Source organism: Ambystoma mexicanum, chromosome 14 (genome assembly GCF_040938575.1).
Source record: "Ambystoma mexicanum isolate Mex_15411 chromosome 14, UKY_AmexF1_1, whole genome shotgun sequence".
NCBI classification, from domain to species: Eukaryota; Metazoa; Chordata; class Amphibia; order Caudata; family Ambystomatidae; genus Ambystoma; species Ambystoma mexicanum.
The window spans coordinates 154,291,847-154,319,124 of NC_090940.1; the positions used below are offsets into that span (position 1 = coordinate 154,291,847).

Consider the following 27,278-nt stretch of genomic DNA (forward strand, 5'->3'; position numbering starts at 1 on the left):
TAAGGAGAGGGAGACAGTTTTGTAGAATTAGGGTTTTTTCAGGTCAGCACTTGGTTTCTTTAGGATAGGTATGACAGTGGCTGTTTTGTAACAAGGTGGGAAGATACCAGTTGGAAGAGAGAGGTTGAATAAGACAGAGAGGTGAACAGAAGTGAAATGTGCAAGTTCCTCAACAGGTTGTGGTACAAAGGGGTCAATTGGAGCAGAGGATGCGTTGGCAGGGTGAAGGATGGGTTGAAGTTCAGTGGGGAATATGAGCAAGTAGTGAAATAGAAAGAAGAGTGTGAGCAAGATGGGAGGAGGTGAGGATGAGGGAAGGCGTGGCAGGATTCCAAATTGCTGGGCGCTGGGGGTTATTTAGCTCCCGAATATGGCCTAGAAGAGTTTGGTTAGCTTGACACCAACAGCTGCAAGCAGCTTCATTTGCCGAAACCCATCTCACATTAACTATGTGTCTAGGAGTTTGCATACAAGTTGCAATGATAAACCTCTAGAAGACATGGAAAGCATGAATGTCCATGTGTACTGGACAAAAAGCTATAGTTGCATCTCATTTGTAGGTTAGATGTGTAGCATACTGTGTATTCGCGCCTCATTCTGCAGGAGCAGCAGAGAGAAAGAAAGTGAGCAAGGTTGCATCACAGGAAAAGAAGTTGCAGCAGAGATAAACATGTGGCAGTGAAGTGACATTAACAGAGATTCATTCAGTAACAGATGTAGTGGCAGAGTTATGAACTAGCAGCAAACATGGCTAATGCCTAAATGAGAAGCAGCAGCAAGAAGGAAGAACTGACATAAACGAGAAGTAAAAATAAATAAAAGGGAAAACAATATAAATAGAATGTAAAACAATGAAGACATGTAAAGCGACATGACAAGAGCGCGGATTCAAAAGAAACAGCAGTGTGGCACAAGACATAGCTACATAGCAATAGAAAGAGGGGTTCAAGCAATGTGAATTTTGGGGGGCATGTCACAGTTTGACAAAAAAGCAAGTTCTGCCATCTTTCGGGCACTCCATTCATGAGGCTGGACTTTAGTATCTCCTGGGTCACGATGTGTAAGTCCGGGTCAGTGGAAAATCCTACTTCCAGCTCCTGCTCCATGAATTTCTATTTCAAGCCCTGCAGAGGCTGCAGGGGAGATAGAAGGGCTACGGTGTCCAGTAGTTTGGTGATTTTATTGGAGAAGTAGGAAGCAAAGTCATTGGCAGGGAGAGGAGGAAACAAATCGGATCTTGGTGGGGGCATGGTCGTCTATGAGGAATCACTCTGTTAAGTATGTATGAAATAACAAGCATTGACAAACCCAATACCTTGGATGTTTGCAGTGGTTCATTGCCAAACAAATGGCTGTTGCTTATTTTACCACAGCTAAGATCGCATGTAATAAGGTATGAAATAGCAAACATTAGCAAAACCAATAGTTTTAGTATTTGTACTTGTGCATTGGCAAATGGTCAGAGCTTCAATTACCACAACCAATCACGCGTGTGAAAATGTACAAAAGAACTGAAAAAGCCGATAATTGTGTGTTTGTAGTTGTCATTGAAAAATGCTGTAGCTTTCATGAACATGACAAATCATTTGTATACAAATTTATGAAATAACAAGCATTGGCAAAGTCAGTCGTTTTGCTCACTGTTATTTATTGACAGATACCCACAGCTTAAATTACTAGTTCCACCTATCACATGCCTTACAATGTATGAAATGCCAAACACCGGTAAAGGCAACAGTTTTGCTGATTGAAGCTGTTCATTGATAAACATATAGCCATAGCTTCAATTATTACAACCAGTTGCACATGTAAGAATGAACAGAATAACAAGCATGGCCAAAGCCAATACTTTTGATGTTTGTAATTGCACATTGACAAAGTCTGTAGCTTCAATTTCTATGACCAATGACCAAACACTTGTGTAAAATTATGCAAAACAACAATTGTTATATGCCATTGTTCATTGACAAACAAATGGTGGTAGCTCCAATTGCAACCACCAATCATACATTTATAAATGGATGAAATAACAAAAATTGACAAAGCCAATAGTTTTGTGTGTAGTTGCTATTTGACAAGTGGTCGAAGCTTTGACTTTTTTACAGCCAATCACTCATGTACAGGTGCCTAAAATAACAAGCATTGGCAAAGCCAACAGTTACGGCTATTTGTAGTTGTTCACTGACACACAAATGGTTGACGCAATGGGCAAAAGGCAATCATTTCCATGGTTGTAGCTGTTCATTGATAAACAACTGATAGTAGCTTAATGTACTATTACCAAACCCTCTGTTAAAATGTATGAAATAACAAACATTGTCCAAGCCAAAGTTTTGCAGTAGTTGTTCTCTTACAAACAAGTGTGTGTAAAGCTTTGCATCTCGTTTTCTAAGGTGTAACATGATATAGAAGCATTCTGAAATATGACAAACACTCATTTAACACGTTTTGGCAAAGCCAATACGTTTGGCACTTGTAGTTGGTCATTGATAAAAGGTAATTTCTTCAATTACTACAACCCACCACTTGTTTAAAAATGTAAGAAATAACAAACATTGGCAAAAAAAACCAATACATTTGACAAACAAACGGTTGTAGCCCCAATTTCATTTGGCCAATCACACATGTACAAATCTTTTTTTTTTATTGCATCAAATTAGTTTCCAATTTTTTTTTAAATGCATAGTAAGAAAAAAGAAGAATACAATTGTTTCAACTCTATAGGGGAGGAAGAAAAAAAAAGAAAAAGGAATAAGTAATAAAAGAAAAAAGTAGTAGAAGAAAGAACAAGGTGGCACAGTATTTGAATTCATAACAGTGAATTCCCAAGGTCTGAGCTGATTTCCAGAATTGAGAAAATTTCTCTTACAAAATTCAACAGTGCCAAAGTGAAAGATACCTTTCCTCCCCATCTTAGAATAGACCACCTCTCATGAGGGGATTTAAATTTGAGGTTCTCGAGATGTTTGCCCAACCATTTTTCTCTCGAAGCTGACAATGGGGCACATCTCATTACCGAAGTGCTGCAAGGTTTCATCCTCTTGTCCACAACAACGACATAGCAGTGGCTGAACTTCCCTTTTTTTGATCCTTCTTCCTGTCACTTCCCTTGTTGGGTAGAGGTTCAAACGGAATTGATGACTTTCAAAATGCGATGGAAATTTATCAAGGTATGGAAGGACTGTGCCTCTACTGTAATGTTCGTCCAGGCCCATCGAAGTTGACTTAAATGCCCTACGTTTGTCCTGGGTGACTATCCAATCCCAGTCGAGAAGTTTGTTCTTGACCCTCGACGGATTTTCTGATGTACAAATCTACAAATGAGCAAACATTGGCATAGCCAATATTTTCGCATTTTTAGTTGTCATGACAAATGCTGTAGCAACAATTACTACGACCAATCACTTGTGTATAAATATTTAAAAATGTATGAAATAATCATTGGTAAAGCCAATAGTTTTGGTGATTGTTGTTGTTCATTGACAAACAAATGTTTGCATCTTCCATTGCTATGCCCAGTTACATGTTTTAATATGTGATAGAAGTACAGGAAAGCAAATGCATTTGGCACAAAAACGTGTACAATAATTTAAAGTTATAACAGAGCGGAGAACGTGTGTCATTGACAATTGGGGCGAGAATTTGATTTGAGGACCGGATGTTGTAGGGAAAGGCCAGAGCATAAACCAGGGACAGGTACAGTGGAGGAAGTGCTAGTTTAAGGATGGGGAAGCGGAGAAGTGCTATATGATTATCCATGGTGGGAGGGATAGAGGGAAACTGGGTGATTGGAGTGACGTGGGTGCTAGGCCATGGATTCTTCAGAAAGGAGAAGGGCTTTGAAGTTGAAATGGAATTAAGGTAGAGTAATAGTGGTACATAGAGGGAGAGGAAGAGCATTCCAAAGTAGGAGAGCGAGGAGAGTGAGAAACGAGAGGGAGTACAGGGGATTCGAATAGTGGCAAGGAGGTGAAGATGATGAGAAAGAAGGAATTTGTACTTGGCTCTTTGTTTCATAGATAGTCACCCGATCTGGTGAGGGTTAATAGAGGTAGGAGTAAAGCGAGGAAGGTTAAAAAGAGTGCACACCGTGAAATTAAGGACTTTGTCCAGAGGCAAAAAAGCAAAGTCGGTTAGGCCATAGAGGAGGTTGGCACAGTAGTCAGTTTGAGAAAGTACTAAGGGGGTGGGGGAGCGGAGGATCAGCTGTTTGGAAGTTTTAAAGGGAAGATGATGAGAAAACGTTGTGATGTTAAGGAGGAAGAGTCTGGCTTTGGTGGCTGTGGTGGCAGATTTGGAGATGAAAAGCGAGAAGTTGTAAGATTGATCAAAGAATACCCCGTAGGTTGCATCCGGACGCAAATTTAGATCACAGTTCATCAGACATGGAGGTAACGGATATGAAGATTTGAGTAGCATCCACATAGAGTTGATAAGAGAAGCCAAAATTTGAAATAAGAGCGCCAAGAGCACAAGTATAGAGGGTGAAGAGTAGAGGATGCAGGACATATCCAGGGATGTCATTTCACCAAAATGCCAGGGGTAGCGGAGGTGACATCACATGACCCTCGACCCCCTGATGACGTCACAGGAAGTGATGTCATTTGACCCCACCCTGAAGTGATATCTCGGGAAGCGATGGAACACGACCTTTCACCCGCTGACAAAAAAGGAAGTGGCATCACATAGCATTGTACACTACAAAAAATATGGTTACGATATCACTATAATGTGATGTACATTTCATGCAAGAATGGATCGCCATATGTATCGTTAAGATCAGTGTGTATAGGTCCATATTACCAAATAACTGTGAATGCAAGCAGACGTCCATGACCAAATGATAATGATGTGTTATTATATAGCACTTACGCTTAAGCGCTTTATATAGAAAAAATATACACCCAATATCACCCAACCTGTGTTGCTACTCATTTATTGACCTTAGAAGGATGAAAGTCTGAGTTGAGGCGTTTAAGAACAGACTAAGTCAGTGACTCACCCACTGAAGTGTGCCTGAAATAAACCTGTAATGAGTCTAGCAATTATAGTATAGAATTATAGAAAGACACATTATTTGGTATTCCTACTATTTCTTATTTAGGGTCAGTGCTGAAAGTGTTAGACTTATGGCACTTCTGTTCTTATTTGTTTAAGGGGCCTGAACAAGAAAGCCAGCCACTCCAGAAGTAAAGAACTAAAGAGCCACATGATGCTGGCCACAGCCCAGGAGCTTGCATTACAAAAAATAAAAAAACTTATTTTTTCTTTTCTTTTTTTTTTAGAGGTCGCAAGGGAGACCACAGAGTTTGCAGATGCGACCTCTGGCGAACCCTAAATAACTTCCCTGGTGTCAGATCTTGCTGTGTCGTGAAGAGTATAAGGGCCTCTGTCCCCAAGTTCCCCACAGAGAGATACAAGAATACTCTCTGTGCGAGCCTTGAGGCCACAGGTGTGGTTGTTGTTCATAGGATCAGACGCCGCCGAGGACCCCAAGGCTGTTGGAAGGAAGCCAGGTATTAACACAAACAGGCACAGTAATATGGTCACAAACGTTAACTCTATACCAATGAAAAGCTTACCTAAACCCAATAGGGAGGGGTTTGGGACTCGGGAGCTGTGGTGCAAGGAGTGCGTCAACAATCCCTGAAGCCTGGCACCAGATGGTAAGTACCGGCTACACACACCTGGATGGCTCTTGAAGGTCGTTGTACTTGAGGAGACGTGGGCCACTTGAAAGCAACGTAACAGTTCACGGAGAAAAACGAAGGCTGGTCAAGTACGGTCCAAAGGTCAAATCCGGGTAATGGTGCATAGACGAAAAACCAGGGAAGTATTTCAGAGGCAGTCCGTAATTCGTTATCCAAAGTTCAAAGTCTGAGTATCCGTGCAGCACCAAGTGAACGTACCAGGGAGTAAGAGATAACAATCCGTAATCCGTGAGCCGAGGTGTAATCCGTGGAATTCTTGAATTTTGAATCAAAGCGCTGGACAGTGTTATGTGAGAAACAGCTGTGAAGCAACGAGTGATTCGAAGCGACCGGCTTTTATGACCGGCACCCGATCATGTGAGCGGAGGTCAGAGCACGTGATCAGGGAAGCGTCCCGAAACCAGGAAGTGATCGCAATCGGTTGCTCCTGCCCGCTCGCAACCTCCATGGTAGTTGCCACTGCAAACGAGGGAGCCAATGAAGTCGACCTCTGCCCCTGCCTCGAAACAATGACTGCTCATGCCTCCCTTGCACCACAGGTAACGTGATGTTACGCGGAACTGGATGTACCTTGGGGAACCTATTGGTGCTACGGGTCGGAGAATCCCCGGGAGTGGGAGTGCGAGTGTCACTACTTCTATTAGCATGAGTGTTATGCATGATGAAGTGCATGAGGGTACCCTTTCTGCGCATGACACCTGGACATATCCTTGATGACCGCCAACAGTTAGAGGGGTGGGTGGGGAGATGAGATTGTTCCAGGATACCTGAAAGTGTCTGGGGGCAGAGACAAGAAGTAAACCAAGCAGAGACAGGGTTGAGAGAGAAGGTCAGAGTGGTTGACAGTATTGAAGGCAGCATAGAGGTCAAGAAGAATTAAAATGGTAGGAAGGTAGAAAGATTTGCATGACCGGAGAAGAGATGTAGAGCTGTTTCTTTAGAGTGCACAAATCAGAAGCCTAATTGGAGAGGATCCTGGAGCTTGTGTGTATCAAGGAACTCAGTGAGTCAGTTGAAGACCACGCGCTCATGGTTTTTGGAGTAGTGAGGTAGAAGAGAGACAGGGTGGAAGCTAGTAGGACAGTTAGGATCTACGTCAGGTTTTTTAAGGATAGGGAGGACAGTCGCAGACTTGTAAGATGCTGAAAAAGTGGCGTGTTCTAGAGAGGTGTTGAAGGGGGGAGAAAGGAATGTAGCAACATTGGGAGCTGTGAGTTTTATTGGTAGGGAGATTTATGGTCGATGGGGGCGCAGGAAGGGTTGGCCCTGGGGTGAAGGGTAAGAATCTCATCAGGGTTTTTGGGGTAAAGGAAGATATAGTAGTGGGAGAGGAAGGTAGTTGTGGTGGAGTAAAGTGAATGAGGTGGGGGAACAAGGTACAAAGTGAGGGTATTTTGGATGTTAGAGATTTTAGAGGCAAAGTAGGAAGCAACATTGTTAGCAGAGAGAGTGGAGGAAATGGAGGACGGTTTAGGAGGAGAGGCAATTGTGTAGAGGGATTTTTGGAGGTGCTTAGGTTGAGAGGATTGAGACAAATTAGAGATAAAAGTCGTGTTTGGCCATATCAAGAGCAGAGGTTAGCTTTTAAAAGAGGTCAGGTAAATTTGGAGATCAGAGGCGCTCCTAGACTTTTGCCAAGTGCAAAGGTATTTCCTCATAGCAAGGTGTGGATCAAAGATGTGACCCAAGGTCGTGCAGGGGATGGTTTAGGAGTGAATGCGGTAGTGAAGAAGGAGGCGATAGGAGCGTTGAGGGTGGCGTTAAAGTTGTTAAGGATTCATCATGGGTGGGAAGGTGGTTTTTGCAAGGGGGAGAGAGAGTAGTATAAGTCATATAGGTAGCTAGGAAGTTTAGAGGAGGGCAATGTGTGCTTTGTAATGTTGGCCGCAGGTGGGGGGGGGGAGGAAGTGGGAGTGGTGGTAGAGACAAAGGTTACAGAGTGGTCAGACGGAGAGGGAGCAATGAAGATATTGCAGGTTGAGAGGAGATGAGAATAAGGTCAAGGTAGTTTGCATTTGAGTATGTGGGCAGGGAGTGGTCAGAAGAGAGAGAGTGGTTAGAAAGAAGGGAGCTACATTCGGATGGTATAGGATTTGAGAAGGAGGGGAGGTTAATGTCCCCAGTAACTATGAAGTGGTGATCAGGGGGTAGGGAGTCAATTAATTGGGAGAGGTGGTCAATGACTTTACCAGCAGGACCACATAGTTGATAGAGATAAATGTTGTAGGGGCATTGATTTTAGCCAGAGTGTATTCGAAAGAGGGAGAGTTGGCGGAAGAGAAAGGAATGGGAGAGATGGGTAGTTTAGAGGATGAGACAAGTCCTACACTGCCACCCTTGTGAGTAATGCAGGGAGAGTAGGTGACGTGTAAGCAGGTTCATGGAGGGCAGCAAGGGTAGCAGAGTCTGAGGCTGAGATCCAGGTTTCAGTGTGGGAAATGAGGTCAAGAGAGGAAGAAGGAGAAAGAAGGAAGTCAGTGGCAAAGGAAGTTTTATTGCAGACAGATTGTGCGTTCCAGAGAGCTGTAGACAGAGAGTGAGACATAGAAGCATAAATACGTTGGGTTTTGGAATAAGAGAGACAGTGATGGTAGATGCAGTAAGGGGAAGTGTGGGGAAAGTTAGGGTTAGATGAATTGTGAAAAGGGAGAGTATGATAGCGAGATGAGGGGTAGCGTTGAGAGAATGAGATGATAGGAATTGGGACATACTTAAGTAGGCTCTGTGCAGAGGAGAGTGAGGAGAGAAGTGGAAGGGAAAGGTGTAGGTAGCAGGGTTGGGTAAAGAGACGCACTGATGTAACTTACAGATGGGTTGCGTGGTAGAGGATAGCGATAGCTCAATGCCAAAGAGGCAAAGAGACTGGGATAACAGGCAGGGAGAAGGCCATTAACTGATCGCCCTTTGTGTGAGCCGCCCAGGGCTAGCTCGCCCCAGCAATGAGGGGTAAAGTAGCAGGGGGTAGCAGGGAGCATCCAATGGGTGGAGGGAGGCCCAACCATCAGTGGGAAGGTCGGGAACAGGGCTGGCTGGGAGATGGAGTCCTGGGCCGGCCTCCCTGCCCCTTCTTCGCTTGTTAGATGAGTGTATGAAATAATAAACATTGGCAAAGCCAATAGTTTTGTTGTCTGTAGTTCATTGATAAATGTTATATCTTTCATTACTACAACCATTCACATGTGTAAAAATGTACAAAATAACAAGCATTGCCACAGACAATAGTTTTGTCAATTGTAATTGTACATTGACAAATGCTGTAGCCTTAATTACTGCAACCTCTCACTTGTGGACACATTTGTGAAATAACAATCATTGACAAAGCCAATAGTTTTCATGTTTGTAGTCGGTCATTAACAAGTAAATGATAGTAACTTCAATTACAGTCATCAAACCTGCTGTACATTTTATTTTAAATAACAAGCATAGGCAAACTCAATATTTTTGATACAAAAAAGGTAGCAGGCGCCCCTCTCTCGAAAGAACAAAGCATGATAACCTGTTCAGTGGTTATTAACCACATTGAGAGTTCGCAGCCATTGCTTTTTGCTCACTGTACCTTCACAGATGGGAAATATCCATTTGCATATCAGTCTTTGTCCCGCCCACAAGGGCAGTCCAGCACCGAAATGCTATGGCAATTCCTCTGTGAACAAGAGTACCATCAGCAACCCCATACACGTGTTTCAGCCTTGTCGGGCATCATCAGTGAGGTGAAGCTGAGCCTCTCTAAGCACAATGAGCAGGGAGTCCACGTCTGGTTGCCCCCAGGTAACCTAGGGTAACCAACCCCAAGTTCCTTTCAAAAATACAAAAAAGGTAGCAGGCGCCCCTCTCTCGAAAGAACAAGGCATGATAACCTGTTCAGTGGTTATTAACCACATTGAGAGTTCGCAGCCATTGCTTTTTGCTCACTGTACCTTCACAGATGGGAAATATCCATTTTCATATCAGTCTTTGTCCCGCCCACAAGAGCAGTCCAGCACCGAAATGCTATGGCAATTCCTCTCTGAACAAGAGTACCATCAGTAACCCCATACACGTGTTTCAGCCTTGTTGGGCATCATCAGTGAGGTGAAGCTGAACCTCTCTAAGCACAGTGAGCAGGGAGTCCACGTTTGGTTGCCCCCAGGTAACCTAGGGTAACCAACCCCAAGTTCCTTTCAAAAATACAAAAAAGGTAGCAGGCGCCCCTCTCTCGAAAGAACAAGGCATGATAACCTGTTCAGTGGTTATTAACCACATTGAGAGTTCGCAGCCATTGCTTTTTGCTCACTGTACCTTCACAGATGGGAAATATCCATTTGCATATCAGTCTTTGTCCCGCTCACAAGGGCAGTCCAGCACCAAAATGCTATGGCAATTCCTCTCTGAACAAGAGTACCATCAGCAACCCCATACACGTGTTTCAGCCTTGTTGGGCATCATCAGTGAGGTGAAGCTGAGCCTCTCTAAGCACAGTGAGCATGGAGTCCACGTCTGCCATAGCATTTCGGTGCTGGACTGCCTATGTGGGCGGGACAAAGACTGATATGCAAATGGATATTTCCTATCTGTGAAAGGTACAGTGAGCAAAAAGCAGATGGCTGCGAACTCTCGATGTGGTTAACAATCACTAAACAGGTTATCATGCCTTGTTCTTCTGAGAGAGGGGCGCCTGCTACCTTTGTTGAATTCTTTGAAGGAACTTGGGGTTGGTCACCCTAGGTTACCAGGGGGCAACCAGACGTGGACTCCCTGCTCATTGTGCTTAGAGAGGCTCAGCTTCACCTCACTGATGATGCCCAACAAGGCTGAAACACGTGTATGGGGTTGCTGGTGGTACTCTTGTTCAGAGAGGAATTGCAATAGCATTTCGGTGCTGGACTGCCTATGTGGGCGGGACAAAGAATGATATGCAAATGGATATTTCCTATCTGTGAAAGGTACAGTGAGCAAAAAGCAGATGGCTGCGAACTCTGGATGTGGTTAACAACCACTGAACAGGTTATCATGCCTTGTTCTTCTGAGAGAGTGGCGCCTGCTACCTTTGTTGAATTCTTTGAAGGAACTTGGGGTTGGTCACCCTAGGTTACCTGGGGGCAACCAGACGTGGACTCCCTGCTCATTGTGCTTAGAGAGGCTCAGCTTCACCTCACTGATGATGCCCAACAAGGCTGAAACACGTGTATGGGGTTGCTGGTGGTACTCTTGTTCAGAGAGGAATTGCCATAGCATTTCGGTGCTGGACTGCCTATGTGGGCGGGACAAAGACTGATATGCAAATGGATGTTTCCTATCTGTGAAAGGTACAGTGAGCAAAAAGCAGATGGCTGCGAACTCTCGATGTGGTTAACAACCACTGAACAGGTTATCATGCCTTGTTCTTCCGAGAGAGGGGCGCCTGCTACCTTTGTTGAATTCAATATTTTTGATGTTTTCTTTTGTTCATTGACAAACAAGTAGGTGCAGCTTTATAACTCATTTTGTAAATTATAACATGCTATGGGAACATACAAAAATACAACAGAAAGCCTATCTAACCAGCATTGGGAAATCCAAAGGTTTTTGTGTATGCAGTTGTTCATTGTTAAACAAATGGTTGTAGCTTTGTTTCTCCTTTAGTCTGTTACACAGTAGCCTCCACCACAATACCTTAATCTGCACATACACAACATGATAGAACTCAATGAAAAAGAAATTAAAAAAATGTTAAGTTCACATAAAAAGTAAAGTCTACAAATGTTGGAAATACCAATGTTAAGGTTCCTATAAACACCCACTGCCAATTATATATACAAATGAATAAAGTCGCCCCCACTACACATGAAACCTTAATTCACCCACACTACTTTATGTAATGGGTGTGACTATTGAAAGCAAGCGTCCCCAAACAGCACGATCCTCCCCGCAATGAGAGACAATGAAGGACTCTCCCAAAATGGGAATAAGGCCAAGACAGAGTGCGGGTGAGCGTAAATGGGAGTTTATCAATCAGAATTGGGCATGCAAAGAACTCTGCAAACTCCGAGAGCGCTCTGTCTGACAATCGCAAAGACAGGCGTATATATTTACAAAAAACGTCATCAAAACCTACATACTATAGGGGGCACAAGTTCATTGGGGTTGGGTGGCGACGACTAACTATAGGTGCTGCTGCGGCGTGGTTGGTCTTGGCTGGAGGACGTCACTGGTCACCCTCGTGGGTTGGGCTGGGCCTGGCAGGTCGGCTTGAGTTCATCCGGGCGGTGTTGGTGTGCCGAGGCGGCTTGTGGCAGAGACGAATGCCTTTCCTGACTTACTTGCCCTCAGCCATGCACACCGCAGTCATTCAGTCATTTACAGTGTTATTCTCTTTAGTAAATCTTCCAATAGGTTATTTTATAGGTTAATGCAACACAGGAGGAATGCACCTTATGAGGGGTCTGGAGGTAATACATCGAGGCCTGGTTACCCGTGTCCTGTTGACCGGGGCCATAGGTCGAGGGGCTAAGCTTCGGGGCCTGGGACGGGCGGTACAGGTCTTTCTGTCTTGTTAGAAGTTGTTATGGATGTTCCGCTGTGTGTTGTCAAAGTGTTGGGTGTCCTGATTGCACTGGGCCATAAGTCTGAGACGGTCCGGTTGGTTGTGGGGTTTACGAGGGGGCGCATGAGTTTAGACAAAGGTTTACTGCTGTGCTGTAAATAATGCAGGTGGCTGGTCGCGGCCTTGGGTGCTGCAGTGGGGCTACAAATCTTTGAAGCGGCTCCAGTCCGGTCGGGGGAGGTGGGATAGCGCAGAGCGGGCCTCTGTTCTCATGTCTTGGCAGCCTTCGCAGGGTGGGAGGGGGAAATGGCCTTGTACGCATTCACAGAGGTATCTCCCTCGTGTGTTGCTGAATGTAGGTAAAGACATCACAAACATTTGAACACTTTCTATAATACTTATTCAAAATCGCTTCAAAACATGCATTTAAACTTTGCTGGATGTGTCTCGATTATACCCAGTCCGAGCACCATATTTGTACACTATATTCTAGCAGCTACAGTATTTTAGTTACATGCATATACATTTGCAGTAAATGAGGTAGTAGTTGGGTCGGTGGAGTACATAGAAAACGACCCGCCACTGTACGTGACGGTGGTGGCACATAAGGGGCTTAGACATGCACACATGATAAGTGCATTCTCGCGCATCCTTTACATGAGTTCATAGTATAATTGCATTCGCTTTCTCGTGTACTCTAGCAGCATTAGCTTAGTTATGACGCAAAACCATGGGAGGTAGGTTGCCCAGTGATACATGCAACAAACAGATCCCTTGAGCGTTCCTTTATTATTAGTATCCACCTGTAATGGTGTGAGCTCACCATTGCTTATATCACGGGAGCACGCTCTCTCATTTTAATACACTCTACAGGCGTTTGTAATATAAGAGATTTTGTGGAAGAAAGCATACTTTGCAAGTGGTCTTGACATTACTATATACACATATATTAAGACTGTCTGCCATCAGATGACCATTTTACCGTTCTTCTCATTGTTCAGGCCTGATGGCCGGGTCATGCTGATAGTGATGGTACACTGCGGGAGGTGAACTGTTACAATGTCAGCGTATTGCGCTAGCTCATGTCCGTCTTGTTCGTGGGAACGTGCTCGCAGCGGATCTGCCAGGGTGCTGCGGCAACAGGGATGAAACTCTCCAAGGGTGGGGGCCGCGCTACAGTGCGCTGAGCTCACACCATCTTTACCAGACAAAAAATGGTTTCTGGGCCTAGCTAAATTTGTATGGGCAATTGATACGTGTGGGCAATGTCTCCAGCGGGTGAGCCCTCCACCACCTGGGCCCGGGTGGCACGAGGGAACGCCCAATGAGCCATAGCCCTCACCTGGGGAGGAAACGCAGGCGAGAGGGGTCTCCTGGACCAGTCCTCCCCTACATTTCCCCCCTTTCGTTACTTAAGTAACGAATTCTTTAGCTCTTCTATCCTCCTACATTCTGCTTCGTCCATAACCGCCTCATCCCATGCAGGAGTTCCTTTGATAGGCATCCATGCTCTGCACACTCCCCTTAAGCTCTCACCTCTCCTAGCGTATTCATCTGGAGTACACGTGAGATATATACACCCACCATCTCCCTCCAAATCTACCCAAACTTCCTCGTACCATTCTAGTATGCGGGGCTCTTTGATGGTGGTGTGCCACAGCTTATCTACAATATCCTTGTCGTGATACATGGGCACCAATTGGTACCTGGGTGTGTTATCTATCCCTGTTTGTATTTGTGCTTCTTGCATTGTTTTTATTGTACCGTGTGAGTTGCCCATTGTCACCATCATCATTGCACCATTTGGTACTGCGTTAGCACAGACCCGAAGACCCACCTGGCACAGGCAGAAAATCAAAAGGAGGAACACCACAGCTGGCATCAAAAATTTCACGGTTGTTCCAAGCCATGAGGGGACCCAGGAGAAGAGGTTATCGAACCATGTACTATCTTCTGCTCCGCCCTCCATCTTCATTTTTTCTCCTAGGTTGTGGACTGCTTCGATCACATGGGACAGGGAGCCGTTCTCTGCGTCTTCAGAAGGTACGAAAGTGCAGCAGGCACTTCCTATTTTTCGGCAAACACCGCCGTCCATCGCCGTCAACAGGTCCAGGACATACCTGTTTTGCATGGTCATCAGTCGCAAAGCTCTTAGTTCGACCTTTATTATGTTAAATCCTTCTTCAGTGTCGTTTGCCAGCTGAATCAATTCCCAACGGGTTATCTGAAGCCATTTTGCGTTTGCCCTTGCTTGGACACTTGATACGAGTGAGGCAAAAAATGTTTCTGCTGAGCTGAATAATCGATATTTGTCTGGGATCTGAGGCAATAGTTCTGATGATGCCTGTGAGATGTAATTTGATGCTCGTCTGTGACGGGTTAACACCTCTCCCTTGCTTCCGGAAGACAGGACATACATTTGTGATTCTGCAGTTGGTTGGGCCACACTCTGTTGTGTGCGTTCCTGTGTCCTTTTGCTTCCATCGATGTGGCTTTCTGGTATCACCATTAGAGCTGAGTGCAGAGTGGCCATTGAGCAGCTGCCACTCCACGACGGGGGGAGGTGTAGGTATGCCTGGTTGCCACACACCCAGTACGTGTCCATAAGGGTCGCAGTCCCTTTTCTTAGGTCTGGGATGGTGAGGGTTTTGTTGCACTTCTTGTTCGTCCCCATGGACGTTCTCCCCTCTCCTTCGAAACATAGTTCATAGTCTATTTCACTCTGCAGCTTGAAAGGCTTTTCGATGGGCGTAACCCAGGTTAGTTTTGAAATGTGTTCCTTCCATACGGGTGTGCACGTTTCTTCTATCCATTGCAACTTCACCGGTGCCACACCCCTCAGTGCTTCAGCTTTACACATTACTTCTTCGTCCTTCCACTTGTTGTCAGAAAAAAGTGTCCCTCCAATTACAAAAAACGGTTCTTTCAGACATACAACCCCTGATGGTTTTGGGTAGCACGTTTTCTCGTTCTGTAGCATTTGAAAAGTCACTTCATGTGCCTGGAAGGTGTTCTTAATTCTGCATAACGTAAGGTGAAGGAGACATTGGGCGTCTATAATTGGCAACTCTTTGGGTAACAGTACTTTGGGTGTACCTGATGCGTGGGGAATAAGGGAGCAGACATAACAGCTCTCGTTTGTTGTTTGTTTAGCTGTGGCACTCATATCTGCATACCACTTATTTGTTTGGTGGGGGTGTCGTGGGTCTTCCATTTTATCTAGACCTAACCCATAGTACTCATCATACTTCCTCCTCCCTGCTTCCCTCTTCCGTCTGTTATTATTGTTCCTTTGGCGTTTCCCAACCTCCTGAACGAAGGGCAAAACAGACCCCCCTTTCCCCTTCCCGCCCCCCTTCACCCAGTCATCATATAATATTTCATGTGTTGCTTTCATTCTTTGATTGTCTATGGCCATGGGGGCAGGTTGGCTGGTGGGGGTATTATACAACCAGGATATAGCAGAGGGGTTTCGGTCGTTTAAGCTGTGAGCATTGTAATTAGACATCTCAGGTGGGGACAGTGTGTTATTTTGCCTTTTACCCTTTGGCCCTCCATCTTGTGAGATGACAACATTGGATGACGTAGTATAGTAGCCCCACACAAGTTTAGTTCCGTGCCATATCAAAAAATCACCTTCCCTTGTAGTGGCATTGACACTTGCAGTTGTATTGGTCCCAGTAGTTGTGTTGCTCCCTCCCCCCTCGTTCATCTCGATAGAGATGAACGCTATGAACCAGTATGTAACCAGACCAAACATCAATGTGAAAAACAATACGATGCACGCAGATAGTCCACATTCATACGAATATATGCATTTCTCAGTTAACCACTCTCTAATTCTAGTAAATCTATCCGTTGCAGGCTGCCCGTTAGATGCCATGGAAGCTCCTGTTTAAGATATAAAAGTGCATTGAGTGCATACATGTAAACATTTTGCTAGCACCATCAGTGCCAATATACATGTGACGGGGAATGGAAGCGGGTGGGGATACGGGTAGGGGTATTCACAGACAAGGGTGTATACAAGCTTATAATTTGGCATTCCATCAAATATATATATATATACACACCCAACAAGGTAAAAGTTAAAAAATTATCCCTTTTTTTTTTTTTTTTTGTTTCTTCATCAGTTGTGCATTTATCCAAGTTTAGTACCAACACATACACACAAGTTCATATTCAGTCATTCTGCTCATTTGCAGCGTTTGCTGTTGTCTGTGCCTCCTCATCTACCTCCTCTTGTACGTTGCTATATGCCTTCCGTACATCGGTCAAGTGCACCCAGTACCTCAACCCTTTGACCTTTACTGCCGTGGGCGTGCAAAATATTACTTCGTATGGGCCGTGGAATCGTGGTGCATTCCACCGACGCACAAAGCTTCTGACATAAATCCAGTCGCCTGGCAGTAGCTGTAGCTGTTGCCCTGGCTCCGTGACAGCGCCTGTTACATTTCCCTCTTCTCTAGTGAAGGGTGGGGACAGTTGCTTTGCTATCACACGCGCTGCCCTTGTCAATTTCTTTAAATAGTCTGTGAACTCATCTCCCAATATCGCGGCGCTTCTGTGAGCGTCTGAGTGTTCGCGCAGTGGTGAATGTGCTGTGTTCATCCGTCTCCCAGTCACGATCTCGTGCGGGGACAAATGGTGGTCTTTGCTTGGCTGGTTTCTTAATTCAAATAGCGCAAGGGGTAGGCAGTAAATCCAATTCTTCTTTAATGAGAAGCATAGTTTTGATAACCTGCCCTTCAACAGTCCGTTCATCTTTTCCACTACGCCATTACTTTGAGGATGATAAATTGAGCATAATTTATGTTTTATTCCCAATAATGTAGTCACTTCCTTAAAAAGCTCATTCACAAAATGAGTGCCATTGTCTGAGCGGATCACGTCACAAATTCCCCAGCGCGGGAATACTTCCCTTACTAGGAACTTGGCGGCGCTCTTGGCATCGGGTCGTGCGCAGGGTCCTGCTTCCACCCACCTTGAAAATGGGCACACAACCACAATCATGTACCGTGCACCATTACACCTTTCCCCCATGTCTGCGTAATCTATATGTAGTTCCTTGAATGGGCCAATGGGTTTAGGAATTGTTCCCCGGAGAGTGCGTAATGTCATTCCTGAATTGTATATTTGGCATGTTGTACATTCCATTGTCAATCGAGACACATGCTCCTGGAGACAGGGCACGAACCATTCTGCCTGTATTTCTGCTGCGATGTGCTGTTTGGTGTTATGTGCAGGGAGGTGTAGCTGTTGAAATGCAATCTCTAGTAGCTGGATTGGCATTACCACCTTCCTCGAGTTATTTTGCCGCCACAGCAGGTCTGTTCCGGCTTGCTGCACCCTCGTTTTGTCCACATTAATTTTTCCTCTGCACTGGCTCCTTCTTGTAATTCTATTATTTGTGGTATGGGCATCATATTATATCCTTCTGCGGGCTCGTCGTTTCTCTTGTTCTTAATCATGTACTCACCTGTGTCATTTTTCTGAAAATAGGAAGCCTCCTTGGCGGCAGCGTCCGCTGCTGCGTTCCCTAAAGACACAACATCTGTGTTGGACGTATGTGCTTGGCACTTTACTATTGCTACTGCAGTGGGGTTTTGTAGGGCCTCAATTAACTCTTTCAACAATTCTGCATGCTGTACTGGTGTTCCGTCTGCCCGCCTAAATCCCCTACGCCCCCATCTTGCTAGGCCTCCATGTACTGTCGTTGTCATGTAAGCTGAGTCTGTGTATATTGTCACTGCACAACCCTTTGCTGCATGTAGTGCTTCTATGAGCGCAATCAGTTCTGCTGCCTGTGCGGAGTAATGTGATGGGAGGCGGTATTGTACCAGTGTTTCATACTCACCGTCTTCTAACCTCACTACTGCCATGCCAACGTGTTTTTCTCCCGTGTCCACGTTAATTGATGCGGACCCATCCACAAAGTACACTTCCCTCTCGCTTAAAGCATTCTCACACACCACTGTCTCCTCCCCTCTTTCTCCTGTGTAGGTTACACAATCGTGGTTCTGCATGTCCTCTAGTGTACACGCTTCTGTAATGAATGTGGCGGGGTTCACTGTCTTGCATCTCACTATATGGATATTGGCGCTGGACAATATAATCTCATAGGCTGTCGCCCGCTGTGTGGTCAGTGTGCTTTTTGATCTCTCTAGTATTGCAAATAAAGAATGTTCCACAAACAATGTTACCGGGCAACCCATTACTATGGTGGCACTTTTCTCAATCGCGAAAGCGGCTGCAGCGAGTGATTGCTCGCACGCGAAATGGCCCTGCATCACGGCATCTAAAGTACCACTATAGTAAGCCAATGGTTTGTGTCCTAAGGACGTTTTTTGTGTCAGGACTGCTGTCATCAGTATTTCCTTGCAGTGTGAGAATAGGTAAAACTCGCGTCCATAATCAGGGTTTGCGAATACTGGGCCGCTTGAAATCAACTCTTTTAGTGTTTGGAAAGAGGAACTCATCTCTTCCGTCCATTCCATCTTCCTGTTCTCCTGTTGGGCCACCTTTAGTGCTTGTAATAGGGGCCTGGTGTATGCCGCATAATCTAATATCCATGCTCGGCAGTAATTGCACATTCCCAAAAATTTCTGCATATCTTTTACTGTTGTGGGTTCACCTACTGATCTTATGGCTTCTACTCTGTCTGGTATTATTCTTTTCCCATCTTTTGAAATCAACTGTCCTAGGTACAGGACCTCTGTCAGGCAGTATTGTAGCTTTCCCTTGTCCACTTTGTACCCCTTGTTGGCCAGCAAAGTCAGTAATGTTATGGAATCTGTTCTGCATTTCTCTTCGTTTTGTGCGCAGACTAGTAAATCGTCTACGTACTGAATAATGGTGCTCTCAACTGATAGGTTTCCTAGGTCTTCATGTAATACGCGATTGAAGATGCTCGGGCTCTCGCAGTAACCCTGTGGTAACCTGCAATGTTCATATCTTTTACCCCCCAGTGTGAAGGCGGTAAGGTATCTACTCTCTTCAGCCAGGGGTATGGAGAAAAATGCGTTTTTCAAATCTACTACTGTGAAATGTGATGCCTCTTTCGGGATGCTGCATAGTATTGATGCCGGGTTAGGGACTAGAGGGAACTCCTTCTGTATTACATCATTGAGGGGGCGTAAGTCCTGTATCATCCTCCAAGACCCCCCTTTTGCTTTTTTGATTGAATAAATACAAGTGTTACATGGGGAGTTTGAAGGCACTATTATCCCTTGTGCTAGTAGGGCATTTATTGTCTCTTTTATCCCTTCTTCAGCTTCACGAGACAAAGGATACTGTTTAACTCGTGGTAAAATTGCTCCTTGCTTTAGCTTTATTACCACAGGCTGTACTCCATGCAACAGTCCCACATCATGGGGGCCTGTTGTCCATAAGTTGTTTGGTACGAGCCTCATGTCATCATCAAAAAAGGACGGTGGTGCTCCTACCACTGTCATCAATTGGACGGGGGTCTCCCTTGCTTGTATTAAAATGTCACAGGGCATCGCTATTTCCATTACTATCTCACCATCCCCTTCTGTGTCTGAAAAGAGATCCTCATCTGTTACCTCTCGTAGGGCGATGTTGGCGTTTGTGCACAGCACTGTGCGCCACTCACACCCTTCCTCGTCCACTCCAATCACAGCGATTCTCTTTGCTGACACTTGCACAGCGTGCAAGTCTAATGATACCACTGATCCTGGTGCTGTGTTGGGACATACTATGGGGCGGAAGAGGAACTCCGCCGGAATCCTCCAGTCCATGCTTCTTAGCTCGGGAATTATGAGGGCCAGAGTCTTCAGCCCTTTGATAAACATTTCCTCATTTTGTGGCAGCCCTCATATTTCCTGCGTGGTTGTGTAGGCTTGCACTACCAACATCGCACGCAAGGGGCATATCCCGGGTGTAGAACACACTATCCCTCTCTCGGTAAATGATATGGTCATGTTGAGTTTACTCAGGAGATCCCTCCCTAGCAAGTTAATTGGGGAATGTTCGTAATACAATAAGGGTGCCTTCACAGTCTTACCCCCCACTGTTACATCCAAAGCTTCTGTGTAAGGAACTTCAACTACAGGCCCAGAGAACCCCTGCGTCTCTAACTTCCTGTTAGATAACGGGAATCGGCCCTCCCTGATACATGATTTCTCCGCTCCCGAATCAACCATGAATATAAACTGCTTGTCTCCTATCTGCGCCCCTACCAATGGTTCCTCTGCTGCATTGTAGGTGGTGGATAGAACTGGACACGCAAGTGTTCTCTGTGGGCTGTCCTATGCGGGGTATCTCGTCGCCCCTCCCTCACTAAAGACATTCCCTGAAACTACTGACATGCCGCTGTAAGGTGCTGGCGCGGGGGCCCCGTTTGCTGTTGTCGCGAAAGGGTTACCTGGCGTGTATTGCATACTGTCATTGTTTTGGGGGTGGTTCTGTGTCCTATACTGGTGTCCCTGTTGCTGGCCCGTGGTACCTTGGCCGGGGTTTCTTAGTTGCTGCTGTCCCATTGGGAGACCATATGGGCTTCCCGGGTGTGGATGACCATAAGTCTCCTCCTCCAGGAACCCATTGTGTTGTCTACTTCTGCACTCCCTGGAGTAATGTCCCCATCGTCCACAGTTCCAGCAACTCCCCTGGGGGCCCCTGGGACCCTGCCATCCATTTCCTCCCATTCCCCCATGCCCCTGTCCGCCTCCTCTCCGGCCCCTGTACCCACCTCGTCCCCCTCGAGAGGTCCACTCTTGCCACTGCGGACTTCCACCTTGCTCGTGCTCAGTCCACTGCCGCTGTGCTGTTCCTGCCCAATTAGTTGCCACCCTTCCTTGGAGTGCTATCAGCCCCTCCTCCTCATCATCTCCCTCTCTACTGTGTGGGAGCGCGGCTACTGCTGCTGCAACCTTCACTAACTTTGACTGTACTAACTTTGCCTCGTCTGCCAATCTTTTCTGCGCCGCCTCCTTCTCCCTCTCCTTGATTCGTTTACAATGGTGTACTATTATGCTCTGAATTTCTGGCCATCCCTTTGCTTCAATACCTGCTATCTTGTCAAGCGCCTTCTGCACTTCCTTTGGGAGCCCTCTCTTTATAATAAAATAAAATAAAGATGTCGATTGATACCAGGGCGTGCCCGTTTCTGCTCTCCACATCTCTTGGACCCGAAAAATGTAATCCATAGCCTCTTCCCCGTCATTCATTGTACACTGCATCACTGACTGTAAGTCCGGTGTATCTGGGAATGTGTCGCGTAAGGCATCCCACACCCTAGCACGCACTGTGTTAAAGGAGGCCCCATCATGGCGGTCACAGTCTAACGTTACTCCCGGGAAACCGGCCTTAACCCATACCCTTTCAGCCTGATCGCCCACTGCTGATACGAGTAGACTTTTTACATCTCCTATGGCTAGGGGTACCCCGGCAGTGTGTTTCTCAAAGGCATATATCCACTTACTTGCCCCCCCTGACAACGGGGGCAATAGCTTTAATAAATTGGCTTTATCCATCTGTGCCCATGGGATATAGTTAGGCCTCCCTCCTCCCCTGTGTATCAACGGGAGCTGTAGCCTTCCTTTTGTCGTTCCGTCCGGACCCGTTTTGGCTGCTGATGTTCCCAGTGATGCCATTTTTCCCACTCTGTTCCTTAGTCGCCCCGTCCACTCATCATCCAGGGTTCTCAGTGAACACGTACCTTCCTCCCCCTCGCTTCCCCCTCCCATCGCCATACTCAACCTGTCGCTTTCTTCTACTTCGTCCCTTATATCACACAGCAATTCCTCTCTAATTCCCCCAAGCCTTTCTTCGCTTACAACATCTCCCTCTCTGGGCCCTACTTCTATTATTCGCGTTGGTTCTTCCTCAATTCTGAACAGAATCTCGCCCTTTTTCCACCCCTCTTCGGGCTTTCTATTTTCACCTGGCGCTCTGGACGTACGCCCTGATCTAGTTGCATCTAGTGCTGTTCGTTCGCATATGTCTTTTATCCTCGAAAGCTCATCCTTTGCTATCGTCAGTCTTGATTCTAAATCATCTGTGAGCTTCTCTATATCTACCCTTTGTGCGCCTGCCTGGGCTCGCTCCCTCGTGCTTTCATATGGCGGAGGTGCCGTGGGCCGGTGGGGTGTAGTATCTTTCGGGGGAGGTATGTAAGTGGGGTCACTGTACCCCTCTGCGGGCACAGGCTTCTTTATTATCGGGTACAAACTTATTACCTCTACTGGTGGCGCTACACTTGAGCCTTCTTTGACATCTCTTTGTATTAGTAGTGGATTGTCTGTGGTGGACGGGAGATCAGGATTTAGTGCTGGTGTCTTAGGCGGTGGTATCTCTTCAAATAACCTCCAAAGATCTAATATTTCCCTCCTATTTTGCAGCTGCTTTCCTTTGTATTTTAGAAAAATGCATGTGGCCACCGTATCCAGAACACTTTTATCAAATGACCCTCCCTCGGGCCAAATCTGAGGTAACCCCTCCCCCTTTAGCTCAGTCACCCATTGGTCGTGATATTTTTTAATCCGCTCCACGTATCCCGGGAGATTCTTACAAATATGTGATAAGGGTGTTTCAGCCCCCATCTCTGTGCCCTCCTAGTGCTGGTGTGTCTCAGTGTGTTTGCAACTACAATGTAAATGTAGTATCAATATTATTCTTTATATTTTACTTCACATTCAATGTTGGGTCCCTTTGGGCTCTTCCCCTTGCTGACTGCACAATACAAAACTGGCCGTACACAATGGGCCTCATTACGACCCAGGCGGTAAGTTACCGCCTGGGCCGTGACTTTACCACCATGGCGTAAACTACGTTTACGCCATGGTGGTTGGCGGACTTACCGCCCCATTCCGAGTTTGGCGGGGCGGTAAGTCCCCAATCCCCATTTGCCCTTCCCCATTCCCATTTTTGCCCCATAGGGCATAATGGGAGTGGGGAAGGCGTTAATTACGCCACCGTAAATTACGGTGGCGTAATTAACTCCATGGTCCCTTAGCGCCATGGATTTTAACACCTGCTAAAAGCAGGTGTTAAATCCGCCATGGCGCTAAGGGACCTCGTACTTAGGCGGTAAGGGTCGGCGCTCTTTACGGCGCCGTAAACCCCTTACCGCCTGAGTTGTAATGAGGCCCCATGTCTATTCTGTTCTCCTTGAGGGGCACATACAAGAGCAACCCATCCTTTATTTTGACAATGTCAACCTGGAAATCAAAAAGGTACTCACTCACTTCACTATATTGACGTTATCTGAAGAGGGAAAATTTTTTTTTATCCGACCACACTTATCATGACCATTTAACTATTATGCATTTATAACCGCTCACACATTCACAACATCAAAATCTCTTCTAGCACATACGAGGTGCACACACCTCTTGGCACCATTCACCATTCAAGCTGCCCTCCCTTTCCTCCCTAGCCGGCTGTCCCTGTTCGTCTTATTTGAATATCTAGATGCGCATATATATATATATAGACATTAACCTGTTTCCCCCCCTTCTAATAGGACTCTTTTTCTCTTACTGTCTCCCTAAGTTTGTGCTAATCACAGTTCTTTATTCTCCCCCTCCCTACCCTTAAGAAAGGAAAAAAGTAATAGCGGTCACTAATGTACTCTCAGTGTCCCCTTTTGCTGAACACTTTTATTTTATACTCCACTTCTTCATATATTCCCAGTACTAGTCAAGATAGCACTATGCGGCGCCGCCTTCCACCCCCTTTCGGAGCTAGGTTCCCGTCACTTTTATCTCTTATTCACCTCTTAATCCTAATGGCCATATGCAAAGAAAAAGCAAGGAAAATTTAAGATGATCCTTAGTAGATCTGCGTACCCCCTCTTCGTTTCCTGTCCTACACTTCACTCCCCGCTCCCTTTAAGATCGCTCGCACTCAGTACTCACGTGCCCGTCTTGAACCGATAGTCTCCGAAACTGGGTCCGTCCAGGCAGTGTCGCCGTCAGCTCAAAAGTCAGCCCCGGCTCCGGCGAGCGGTACTCAAAGGGGATTTTTCAACCGGGATCCCGTACCCCCTCTCTATTGAGTGCGCACTTCTTAGTGTACCGGTCGCCGTTGGCGGGCAGCCTCCCGGAGCCGGCTCACCGTGCATATCCCTTTTCGACCTGAGATTCTCGTGCCAAAAAGGAGACGGTTATAAGGAGTTAGGAAGAAATAAAAATCACGCTATCGGGGTCACCACTGAAAGCAAGCGTCCCCAAACAGCACGATCCTCCCCGCAATGAGAGACAATGAAGGACTCTCCCAAAATGGGAATAAGGCCAAGACAGAGTGCGGGTGAGCGTAAATGGGAGTTTATCAATCAGAATTGGGCATGCAAAGAACTCTGCAAACTCCGAGAGCGCTCTGTCTGACAATCGCAAAGACAGGCGTATATATTTACAAAAAACGTCATCAAAACCTACATACTATAGGGGGCACAAGTTCATTGGGATTGGGTGGCGACGACTAACTATAGGTGCTGCTGCGGCGTGGTTGGTCTTGGCTTGAGGACGTCACTGGTCACCCTTGTGGGTTGGGCTGGGCCTGGCAGGTCGGCTTGAGTTCATCCGGGCGGTGTTGGTGTGCCGAGGCGGCTTGTGGCAGAGACGAATGCCTTTCCTGACTTACTTGCCCTCAGCCATGCACACCGCAGTCATTCAGTCATTTACAGTGTTATTCTCTTTAGTAAATCTTCCAATAGGTTATTTTATAGGTTAATGCAACACAGGAGGAATGCACCTTATGAGGGGTCTGGAGGTAATACATCGAGGCCTGGTTACCCATGTCCTGTTGACCGGGGCCATAGGTCGAGGGGCTAAGCTTCGGGGCCTGGGACGGGCGGTACAGGTCTTTCTGTCTTGTTAGAAGTTGTTATGGATGTTCCGCTGTGTGTTGTCAAAGTGTTGGGTGTCCTGATTGCACTGGGCCATAAGTCTGAGACGGTCCGGTGGGTTGTGGGGTTTACGAGGGGGTGCATGAGTTTAGGCAAAGGTTTACTGCTGTGCTGTAAATAATGCAGGTGGCTGGTCGCGGCCTTGGGTGCTGCAGTGGGGCTACAAATCTTTGAAGCGGCTCCAGTCCGGTCGGGGGAGGTGGGATAGCGCAGAGCGGGCCTCTGTTCTCATGTCTTGGCAGCCTTCGCAGGGTGGGAGGGGGAAATGGCCTTGTACGCATTCACAGAGGTATCTCCCTCGTGTGTTGCTGAATGTAGGTAAAGACATCACAAACATTTGAACACTTTCTATAATGCTTATTCAAAATCGCTTCAAAACATGCATTTAAACTTTGCTGGATGTGTCTCGATTATACCCAGTCCGAGCACCATATTTGTACACTATATTCTAGCAGCTACAGTATTTTAGTTACATGCATATACATTTGCAGTAAATGAGGTAGTAGTTGGGTCGGTGGAGTACATAGAAAACGACCCGCCACTGTACGTGACGGTGGTGGCACATAAGGGGCTTAGACATGCACACATGATAAGTGCATTCTCGCGCATCCTTTACATGAGTTCATAGTATAATTGCATTCGCTTTCTCGTGTACTCTAGCAGCATTAGCTTAGTTATGACGCAAAACCATGGGAGGTAGGTTGCCCAGTGATACATGCAACAAACAGATCCCTTGAGCGTTCCTTTATTATTAGTATCCACCTGTAATGGTGTGAGCTCACCATTGCTTATATCATGGGAGCACGCTCTCTCATTTTAATACACTCTACAGGCGTTTGTAATATAAGAGATTTTGTGGAAGAAAGCATACTTTGCAAGTGGTCTTGACATTACTATATACACATATATTAAGACTGTCTGCCATCAGATGACCATTTTACCGTTCTTCTCATTGTTCAGGCCTGATGGCCGGGTCATGCTGATAGTGATGGTACACTGCGGGAGGTGAACTGTTACAATGTCAGCGTATTGCGCTAGCTCATGTCCGTCTTGTTCGTGGGAACGTGCTCGCAGCGGATCTGCCAGGGTGCTGCGGCAACAGGGATGAAACTCTCCAAGGGTGGGGGCCGCGCTACAGTGCGCTGAGCTCACACCATCTTTACCAGACAAAAAATGGTTTCTGGGCCTAGCTAAATTTGTATGGGCAATTGATACGTGTGGGCAATGTCTCCAGCGGGTGAGCCCTCCACCACCTGGGCCCGGGTGGCACGAGGGAACGCCCAATGAGCCATAGCTCTCACCTGGGGAGGAAACGCAGGCGAGAGGGGTCTCCTGGACCAGTCCTCCCGTCCTCCCCTACACTATATTAATGCCTCTAAATATTTAATTTACATTGAGTATATGTAGGGACTTTAACATTGGCATTTCCAACGTCTGAAGACTTTACTTTTTATAGATAAACCTTAACTTTCTTTTAAAATGCAATATGTTCACCTTGTGTGTGTGTGGAGCGTGAGAGAGAGACAGAGAGAGAGAGTTAATCTTTGACATATGTTTCATTGCGCACCAACGGCTCATAATTCACCTTTTTATAGTAATGTTTGTCACAGGATTTATAAATGTTCGAATTGCGTTGGTTGGTATATTGTAAGCACAAAAATAATGCTATTGTTTGAAAAATGCTACAATGTAAAATGGTTTCCATTTATATTTATTCCACTGATGTCCGATGAATGCAGGCATCTGTACTTCCAAGAAGGGGGTGACCATTCCGGATGTTCCGGAAGACCTGATGCCACTGATCGCTGAAGCATTGAAGGACAGCAATCCTCGAGTGAGACTGGCGGCGGCCATCTTTCACTATACAATTCAGGCTGGAAACGAAGTGGCCCGGGAAATCATGCTACATACGCTTCATAATGGTAAACAAATGTACCTTCCTATAACTTGTTCTCCCTTGCCACTAGTTTAAGCCAATGCTACAAGCAAGCAGAGAACATATTTCTCTGGTATTACTTTCTTTTCTTTCTCTGTTTTTGTTTTTAATTTGTGAATATTTTGTGTGAAAAGTGTCTCCACTATCTTTGTGTTTTCAAGTTCTATATTTTCTGGTATGGTTGAAGAGCACATTTTGAGTGGGATAAACAAAGGATTCCTCACAAGGTTGTTCTTTGTCAGCTTCAGGCCCTGGCCACTC

General features: G+C 46.0%; 1 protein-coding gene across 1 annotated transcript in view; it reads left to right on the top strand.

Moving 5' to 3' along the window:
- Positions 1-27,278, top strand: part of HEATR4 (HEAT repeat containing 4) — a 597,929-nt gene that overhangs the window by 331,824 nt on the left and 238,827 nt on the right. The window contains exon 8 of the mRNA XM_069638774.1: positions 26,821-27,003. Coding sequence (XP_069494875.1) covers positions 26,821-27,003 — 183 coding nt within the window. The remainder of the gene's footprint in view (positions 1-26,820; positions 27,004-27,278) is intronic.